General features: G+C 39.8%; 1 protein-coding gene across 2 annotated transcripts in view; it reads left to right on the forward strand.

The window, feature by feature from the left end:
- GRXCR1 (glutaredoxin and cysteine rich domain containing 1) overlaps positions 1-7,751 on the forward strand; it is a 39,684-nt gene extending 31,933 nt beyond the window's left edge. For both annotated transcript variants that reach the window (XM_075422171.1, XM_009935491.1), the window contains 2 exons: positions 4,314-4,379; positions 7,572-7,751. In XM_075422171.1, the coding sequence (XP_075278286.1) occupies positions 4,314-4,379; positions 7,572-7,751 (246 nt within the window). The remainder of the gene's footprint in view (positions 1-4,313; positions 4,380-7,571) is intronic.
- The last annotated feature ends 2,658 nt before the right edge of the window (positions 7,752-10,409 follow it).

Here is a 10,409-nt window from a genome sequence, read left to right on the forward strand (position 1 = left end):
CTGGGACACCAAAGCAGAATAAAAATGACTTCCAAAAACCAGAAAGCAACACAGAAAAAAAAAAAATTAAAAAAGGAGCATTCATTTGCTTTTTTACAAAGGTACTCAGGACTATTAGAGATTTATGTTATGTAAAGACCCGCTCTGCTGGAAAAGGGATGCACGTAAAAAGAGGTGAATACCATCATCTTTAATAAACATGTTATCTCACTGCATAATAGTTTTAAAATACACTTATTTTTCACTTTAGATATGTGACTGAATTCAGTATTCACCTGCCATATAACCCAATTTAAATCTTTCTCAAATATGTGAATTTAATATTTTTTTTTCCTGAAGAAACTTTTCCTGATTAGTTTTCCCAGCTGCAATGGATCCACAATGGCATTAGATTTACAGGAAAATTATTTTACTTGACTCATTGGTTATGACTCTTTCCTAAGAATGAGGAGACTACTTCTGTAATTGACTTTTGGAAAATATCTGTGTAACATATTTTTTGTTCTGCAGATAATAGCAGTTCCCTTTTTGCTGCTTTCCAGTGGCCATATATGACTGGTAGCTCTCAATTGCCCCCAAGTTTTTTCAAACACATTCTCCTGACATTCACTTATTGGGTGGAGATGAATGCCTCTGTGGCAGTAAAATTGTGATGTTATTGTTGCATCGAGTCACCTAGCATTTTCCCACTTGCTTCTTCCATTTTGCAGTTTAGCATTTCACGATCAGCAGGGTTTAATTAATCTGATAGCTCTTTGCATATCAATCTTTCAGTTCTTTGCATATCAAATCCAATATTTCTGGTGCTAGCACTACAGTGCAGCATCAGTTTTCTCATTTTACGGGCAGATTTCCAGGCGTTAAATCACACTCCACGCATGTCTGCTGCCAAGGGGCACCTCGTTGTGAGAGGTGCAGAGCTGTAGACTGAAGAGCACATGAGCTCTGGGCAAAGACAGAGATATAGACAGCCTGCTCCTCACTGAGCCACAGTGGAAAAACACGGCAGGTGTGGAAAGGGTGAGGTGTGTGATTGCTTTCTGCTGCCTTTAGCAAGAGGCCTCTCCCATAAACTTCGCAAAAGTTTGTTTTTAAGGAGATCAGGGAGATAACTCATCTGCACAGCAAATGTGTCCACAGGAGAGGTGTTGCATTGCCGTGCTATTTTTTCTCTGTACATAAGGACACGTGTGGAAGAAACCAGCAGGTATTCCAGTACAGCCACCTGCAGACCCATATATCTATGTGCATTCCTTGGTGAAGGATTACATCATGAACACGGTAATGGGCTACATCCAAGACAGGTGAGCAACAGACTGGTTTAGTTTCAGGACAGAGCTGGGGCAGTAGGAGATTTAATGGACCTTGGATTTGTCCTAGTTCTGCAATTAGTGGGAGTGTACCTGAAATATGATGCTGATTTCTGGATGTTCTCAAGGGAAAATTGGGAAATATTTTGAAGAATAAAAATAGTCTTGAAAACCTGTTGAGAGATTTAGCAAAGTCTGTGGCATTTGCTTGCCAATAGAAGGGCAAAGACCTGACTGCAGCCCCTGGGCTCCTCCACCGTGGTGGAGAGCTAATGAAGTTAGTAGGTAAAGAATTCACAGGCTGGGGCTTTGAAATTTGACTGGTTAACAAATCTGAGAACTCACTTCTCCCTCCTGCTTCTCTAAACCTTATGGCCATTGTCCCTTGCACTCCTTATGTGAGTCTGAGGAGGGACAGACTCTTTAATGTTTCACATCTCTTTGCGGGTAATTGTGAGCTGAGCACAATTTAGGAAGAAAAAGAAAGACATTGCTTTCTGGTCAGAAAGCAGCTATTGGACTTAACAGCTGCTTTAATTACTCAATTAATTACAGACTCTACATGTTAAGATTCACAGATCCAACGGGAAGGTTAACCTCTGCAAAATATCTTTTATTCAAATTTCACTTGAGGCAGCTATTAATCAGAAAAGACAGGCTGAAGCACCTAAAAACGTTGATGGCCATTCAGACACCTGGTTTTTAATTTTAAAACCATAGTAATGAGACTTTCCACTTTGCAAGTAACACAGCTGCCTAGTTGAATGTCATCTGGTATATAAATCCTTTAAAATACGAAACTGTAATGGGAAACCTGTCAGACTTTTAATTATACTGCTGCAAAAGCCAATCAGCATTGTCATACAACATCACTGCAACACGGAGCAGAAGTCACCTGCTTTTGCCAACTGTTGCCACAGAGAAGAGATCCTTCCCTAAACGGAGGCAAATGGGGGCTAGTTAGCTTAGGGAATTTGCAGTGCTGCAATCACATCAATAAACCTGCAAATCCTCAACATCTCTGCATCTGATGGGCCGCGCAAGCTTTGTTTTAAGCCTCTGCAGTGTTTTGAGGCCCTAAGCTGATACTCCGTGGGCCACCTTGGCAAACCCTCGCTTTGTTGTGCCAATCACTCCCATTGCCCGTCTGTATAAAAGCAGAGAAAGATTAGAGGGCAGGCGTAAAAGGGGGCAACAGACTGCTAAAAGCTGCTCTGCTGGCAACACAGAGCTCCGAATGCATGTGCGAAAGCTGCTACACTCTGTGCCCGAGATCTATAACAGATTTTAGTAGAAGAGTCAGCACAAATAAGGCTAGCTGATCTGAGTCTCCTGTCATCTTCTGTGACTAATTAACTGCAACTAATTACCTTGTAGATACTTCTTTTTTTAAAAAAAAAGTTCTTTGAAGGTGTAGCACTGTAAAAGTAGCATTCAATGAAAAAAGTAGCACTGTCATCCACTAAAATATTAATATTTTGCTTTTTAACTGAAAAGAAAGTCATCAAACAGAAAGTCAAAAGTACTGCTTTTTTTGTAAAAAGCCAGAGCAAAAAGGCTTTCCACACAAAAACTAACCTTAGTAGGGTGTCATCCAAAATCCTCTGCAATGTTTTGGTGGCCCCTAGTAAGCTTTTAGGCTACACACTTGTATCCTCTGCAGTCCCCAGCAAGGAACTGTGAATGGCTGGACACTGACACGTGCATTACTGACCCATATGGGTACCCTGTGCTCCCCAGCCAGCCTTTCCTGTACCTCCCAGTAAGAGGGAGAGCGGTGCTGGTGAAGAGCTGGGGCTGAGAACCCCTGCAGCTGAGCAGGGGCAGCGCAAATTAATGGTACGTCTGAGCCCTGTGCCAGCATCCCACTGCACCTCAGCCCTGTGCCAGCATCCCACCACACCTCAGCCATGTATCATCATCCCACCGCACCTCAGCTATGTAGCCATCATCTCACCACACCTCAGCCACGTACTAGCATCCCACCACATCTCAGCCATGTGCCAGCATCCCACCGCACCTCCAGATGCACACCGGAAGAAAACCTGAAGAAGTAATTTAACAGCCTGGGCATGCAGGGACTAGCAAACTGAGGCAGCACAATGGCATGAACCCAGTACTCAGTCTAGATGTGGCCAGTTGCCCTTAGCAGAGTGTAAATGCTGTGCAGTTCCCTCCATCTGTGCCTCAGTTTCCCATCTTTGATTGGTTTCTTGTGATCCACTGATTAAAAGTGTCTGTAAGTGTTTGGTAATATTTAGTTTTCAGTGAATTTGGTTACATAAGTGAAGTGTAAGCATTCAAATGTGGCCCTTCAATTAGAAGAAAAGGGAAAAAAAGTTTTACATCATCTTTCACACTTTCATTTTGTCTGCAATAATCTCTTAGCATTTACTTTCAGAGGGAAAAAAGAAAAACCACTTCAATACTGCCTCGGATCAGATCACGGAACCCCTCAGAGCCCTAATGTACTCAGACTAAATTATTATTATTATTATTGTGTCTGACTTCAATGTTGTTACCGTATTTTTATTACCCTTGTTCTCCTTGTGTTATGCATTAGGCATATTATGTCTTAATTCAATGCTCAACTGCAAGAATACTTGAGATACAATTTCCGCATCTCATTTTGCTGCATTCTCCGATGTGTTGTATATTTATATAATTGTAATTTTTGACACGGTAATGAGACATTTTTCATTCTGTCAGGAAGCATACCCTGTAAAATAAAGTGAACACAAACAGAATTTCCAAGCTGTGTCACCTTTTATAGAAAGGCCGTGTGATATGACACCTGGTAACAAACCTCAGGCATTTCTATCGAAACTGTGATTAGGTTCTCCTCTCCTCCCAGCTTTCCTAAGGTTGACCTAATCACAAAATACTTGTTGTGAGTCAAATTTGTCCTCAGTCTGTTTAAGTTTTCAAGACCACATCTTCTGACCATCTCTGTTTTTCTCATGCTAAACTGTCTGACCATTTTCTTCTTCTTCTTACTAATAGGGTGCTGAGAAAATTTTGCTAATGAATGAATCTGGGGAACTGCAGGATCTCTTAACTAAAATTGAGGTAATTGTATTTCTGCAAATAAATATAAAAAATGTACATTGAATATTTGTATTTGAGAAGACTTTTTTTTATCAATTCCTTTTCTTCTGTTATAAAGTGATGGCTCAAAACACATTTTTTTGTTTTTCCCTTTGAATTAATGACATCACAGTATTACAGTCCACTAAGTCTGAGAAAACTTGAATGGCAATAACAAAATGACCATCTCTATTTTCTCTTTATTTTTCCACAGCAGGAAAGGCAAGTCATTTTTCCTCTCCCATAATTTTTAATGCCATCTTCAGTATTTAACCTTCTCTGTACCCTAGAGGAGTCAGGCCTCCTGTGTGGATGCTGCACCACTTCTCTGTGTACTGCAGTGAATGCACTGGAAACCTTCACATCTGCATTCTAGTTAGAACTAAAGCTGGACATCTATAAAATCTGGGCAAATGCTGCAAGTTTCCAATTGCACCAATTCGCACAAATTTCAAATTACTGGTTATTATGCTTTTCTCCAGCTCTTAGTTTGCCTTGTCCATTCAAGTTCTCTGGGGCAAGTTTGCCTTTTATTATGAACAGCTGATCTGCGCTCCCCGAGGACACTTCAAGTGTGGGTCTGCTCCCACACCTTTGCTGTAACTTAGGATCTCTGCTGGTTATCACTTTTCTGCTGGTCTTGTGCTATTGGCTTCTCAAGACATTTTCTGTTTTCCTTTGGGTAGCCTGCGAGAAAGAACACTTCAGGGAGATGTGTGCAATAATGTCTGGATTATATGGATAGCTGTGTCCTCAGGAAAGGAATGTCTTGCTGTCAATGATCTTGTTATTTTGAAATCACTCCTAACCAAATTAAGATAACACAAACTTCAGAAGTACGTAACGTCAACATTAAAAACAGATACTGAGAATATGGCATTTGTAAAAGACACTGATGAAAGAGCAGAAGCAAGCTACACCTAGTTGATTTAGTCCCAAGGTTTTTCTTCCCCTGCATTTAGCCAAAGTACAGCATATGCTTTCCTAACATGCTTTCAGTAACTCTTTGTATACCATACATCACTGAGTTTACCACAAAACAAATATCTCTTTTTGTGAAGCCTGTTGGCTTCTCACAGCCAGTCTCCTTCCTGAACTCCTCCGAAAGTTCTAGTCAGGCTGAGCCCAAGCGTTTTTTCCCCTCTCTCTTATTCAGGAGGTAGATTTATCACTATCCAGTAAATCGTGAACTACTTTGTCCCGTTGCAGTGCGGGTGGTACCTTCTGCATTTGTCTGTCCTGTTCCTTAACTCAGCAAAACTTTCCTTTCCTTGTGATTCAGTGTATGTTTTTCTGTACAAAATGCAGAAGAACCTGCTGGCCATATTGAACCATATTGAATAGCTAACCAGAAACTATTAAACAAATGTATACATATGATTAAAGCATGCAGCATTCTTCTTAACTGACTAGAAAGGTTAACTAATACACCTGCTTAACATTTTCCACTACTTTGGAATGAAACCTCCCCTGATCCCGCTTTGGGGGGTCCTATAACTTTATTGCTCTGTCCAATGTTTGCCTTAATCTTGGGACAAAAAATATGTCTAAAAAACCAACAGTGCCACACCAGAGCAGACTGTGATAACAGCTTACTGAATACAAACACTGCTTCAAACACGTTATTGCCTGATGGGTTTTACTGCAAAAATGGCTTTGCTACAGTTGCAAGGGGCAGTCAAGTTTCTTCATTACTGAAGATGCAGAAAGTGGTTACACTGTCATCTGTTCTAGAAGGAATTGGCCATTGTTCAAGGAACTGATCTCAAGCAATTTTGCATTTCTTTATTGTTAGTTTTCTTAACTACTGGAAAGGTAGTTATTTACAAGCCTAACAAGCAACATTGAGTGTAAATATTAAAAATATTATTCTCTTAAAATTTTGAAATTACTGGTAGTAATGTCCAATGAAGTAAACAGCCATCATGCATCATGAAAGATGTGGGCAGTCCTGAGAAAAAGAATGGTAATTTTACATTAAACGCTTTCAAACATTGTTCCTGGAGAAGTTAATAGCAATAGGATTTGTTTGCCTGGCACAGAAGAATGGCAAGTTTATGAGCTACAGGACAAGAAGAGTAAGTGCCTTTTTTGCACGTTCATCTGAGTTGTCAATAGATGAATCCTGTTCTTAATGGTTTTGCAGAAATCTCTTCAGTTTCCTTGACGATGCTACAAGAAGGACTAAGTTATCTGTACATATTTTAGTACACTCTGGTAATAACTTGTGACAAATTTTTTAGTGGTGCATAATTCCTCAGTCTAACACTGGCAGGAATTGTATGGATTTTCGTTCTTACTTTGTAAATAAATCTGTGAAGTCACATAACTGTGCTGTGGTAAGTACCCAAAGTTGTGTACCTTTCCTTTCTCTGATGTAAAACTTTAAGGCAATCATTAAACAAATTAGCAACATTTTCAATAAGTGAAACTTAAAAATGTCTTTGAAATCTCTTCTTGTGTTCTCTATTGCCTTTAATCCAACACAAAATGAAGTAAAAATATTGTTTTACTCAGGAATTTGGACAATTGAGGGAGCCCAGGACTTGTTTGCAGCAATTTTCTCCAGGTGTAACTGTTGAATATTGATGATGTTTCTTCTTTACACTTAAAGCTTTGGCATTCTACATCCATAAATTTGAATACACCACTTACTTCCTCAAGCACTACTTGTCAGAAGCTATGAATTGCTATTTGATATGATCGACTCTAACTGTAATAGGAACAACATGCTCAGCATGAGCATGCAAATGCTAAGGGTCATAATATCTTAATATACAACACAGAAAATATACCATCAACATAAACTGCCTAGAGTTCAGATTCAATCAATTGCAATGCCTCCTAGAATTGATCTAGACCTAAACTACAGCAGAGTAATGTATGCAAGCTATCCTTTAGCTGGCTATTTTGACAAACATAAGCACAGGCTACTAAGATATAACATGACTGACGAACCTGCAGTGAGCCACTCTGACCATTGCATGTGGATCTGACCAAAGCGAAAGGCAGACGTACCGGTCTTCCATGGTGGTATATCTTGTGATGGGGCAGTGGATATATCTCAAGATGCGAACCAGAAAGTGTATTCTCAGCTGTCCTGGAGCCCTCATTGTCCTAGAGCTTGTGGTGGTTGATAACATTTTTGTCTTTCTCACTTTCTTCTTTGAGCAGAGAGTCCAGCAGCCTCATGAGTGCCGCTCTTGTGGGGGCTTTGGTTTCCTGCCGTGCTCAGCGTGCCACGGGAGCAAGATGTCTGTGTTTCGGAACTGCTTTACGGACTCGTTCAAAGCTCTCAAATGTACCGCTTGCAATGAGAACGGGCTACAGCGCTGCAGGAGCTGTGCAGGCTAAGAATGGCATCTCCACACATACAAACTGATTTTATGGTACTGCACCAGTCTGTAATATGATTTTTTAAAAATTAATCTGTTTATCCATTTCAGTCAATAAAAATCCATTTATAGTATAATTCTGCTGGTTTGATCATTGGAGCCATTTAAATTTATGTCACTAACCATAACTTGAACTCTGAAATGTATTTTTCTACATTCTTTATAAAGACATTAGTAGTCTGCAAAACTTGCTGCATTATCATCCCCTTGGATGTGAAGTCTTCCCTTTTCTATGTGGGATCATCAGCAATAGTATGTGTTTCTACTCCCAGAGTCCTGGGTTTTGCCCTCAAGATTACAGCAGAATGAATCTTAATCTTCAGATTATTGAGTAGCTGCAGTTCAAAAGATTAGTGAAATAAAGATTTTCTGATGTGGACTACCCCAAAACCATTCCACTTAGCACTGCCAAAGTGGAACAAAAGTTGCTATGGCTGAATTCTGGCCCGAATTCTAAGTGACAACAGAGGAACAGAAACATTTCTTTAAAGTCCCATGAATCAGCTTTCTCTTTTACTACTGCTTTGCATTCAGTACTAAATTAATGTTGTTAGACAAAGTTACATAAACATTTAACATGGTTGCTGTTGATAACCAGTGTACTATCAGAGCTTTATGATCCTCCGTATCACAGTAGAACCTATCAGGATCAAGCGAGAACACCAAATAACATTATAAATTGCATAAAAAACTTTGTGGATGAGATTTCTGCTTTTTCAGCTTAGTAACTGTGGTGGTATGATGGCTAGCCTGTCATGAGTGTTTTAGGACATCTGTTCTCTCCATGAGGGCCACTGGTCTATACCCAGACAACCCTAGCACTCTATATACCTTTGTCATTTTTGGTGAGTTTCCCCAACATCAGCACAAGAGGATTAGTCAGGGGTTAGTCGAATGGACCGAGCGCTCTCCACATTCAATATATTCCAATTTGGAAGTGCATTAGCATTCGTGCACCTCCACAGAGCACTTTTTAACAGGGTACCTTAGTGGACCACCACCTTCTGCTTACATTGACATTGGACATCTTCCTCCTTTTCCTGCTGTACTGGCATAAACAATACAGAGGTTTAGCAGATTGTTGAAATTGATATTGGCTAGAAAAGGCTTCCATGACAGGCATTTCATCCTGCCCAAATTGCTTTAGCAAATGCTAAGCCATATCATTTCTTGCTCTTTGCCTCATTCCTTATAAAGCTGTGCTGGTTGGGATTTGGGTAAGTTCAGTCGGCTTTACTAGAGGCTCTTTACTCTGCTGGGGTACCCCATTTCCCTTTCCTCTTCCCCATACAACCTTGCTTAATTTGTCTGTGATGGGAAACTCAGCTTTCCTTTCAGTGTTTTGAGCACAGCACAGCTGCAGTATGAAGCAGGTTAACTACAGCTGCACAAAGTGTGGCTTGCAAAAATGTCCTGTCTGATAACATTTGTGTTCCCCGATACCTTACTTCCCTCGCCTGAATCAATAGAAAACAACTTTTCCTCCACTTCCATTCTGCTTGCTATATGTAGAGGTGGTAGCTGGAGCTGAAGAGTCAGACAAGTTGGGCTAACTTCTCTTTTTGAACACTTGAATCTAAAGTGTCTGGATCTTCTGCATAACATGAAAGAGATTAAATTTTCTGCAGAGGTCATCCACAATGATTAGCACCCCAGATATAAAACTCTGAATTGCAGATGTGCTTAACTTGTTACTACAAGGATAAGAAGAAAAGAAAGAAAATACAGTTCCCTTCTTTTATTTAATATCGTCATGTAACCTCCATTTCTGGCTAGTATTGCAGTCCAGACTCTATGATAGGGAATGAAATGTAGCATAAAGCAGAATACTGATGCTTAGAATGTTATCATTTCTGGTGCATGAAAACTTACTTTTTTTGGTAGTTCATATGCTATGGATCTAGGAGGTGATCACATTCACAGTAGTGAATTCCACACTTAAGATGGCATAAGAAAACTTGCCCTTGACAGAAATTACGATTAAAGAAAATGCCAGTGTATTTCTGATACTATAATTCCAGAGTCTTCAGCTCCAAAGACATTTTGCTCAGTGAGATAATCCAGATCACCATTCTTCCACTGAAGCACTACATGGTCAAATTGCTATAACTTGTCAAAGTATGTTAAGCATTTTCAGTTTCATTGATGTAGAATAATGGTTTGAAGCCAGTTTTCCCACCTCTCAGGCAATCAGAAAAACAGGCAAATACAGTAAATTCAGTTTCTTTCCTGGTTTATCTTCAGAGGCCACGCGAGAAACCTAGAGAGACTGTCCTAGCCTAGGCCCTACCCTTCTACCAGAAGACCTTCACTCCTACAAGCAAAGATGATGTAAAAGCTCCTTAGTTTTCTTTTTAGAAGGAGAAATGATAAAAGCAAAAGGTCACTTTTTGTATAATCTTTTTTTTAAGAGGGTTTTTATGGGAGACTAGAAGATGATAAAACACAGGATACATAATGCTCACAAACAGAGAATTCTTCAGGCACTATATGTTTTTCAAGAAAACTATGACATATTTTCAGTACTAGGAAAGTTCTTTTTTGCTCTGTCATGAACTGTATTACCAGTTTTCTCTCTCCAGCAATATTTTCATTGTAGTAACCTGTATGAAAACCA

Source organism: Opisthocomus hoazin, chromosome 5 (genome assembly GCF_030867145.1).
Source record: "Opisthocomus hoazin isolate bOpiHoa1 chromosome 5, bOpiHoa1.hap1, whole genome shotgun sequence".
NCBI lineage: Eukaryota > Metazoa > Chordata > Aves > Opisthocomiformes > Opisthocomidae > Opisthocomus > Opisthocomus hoazin.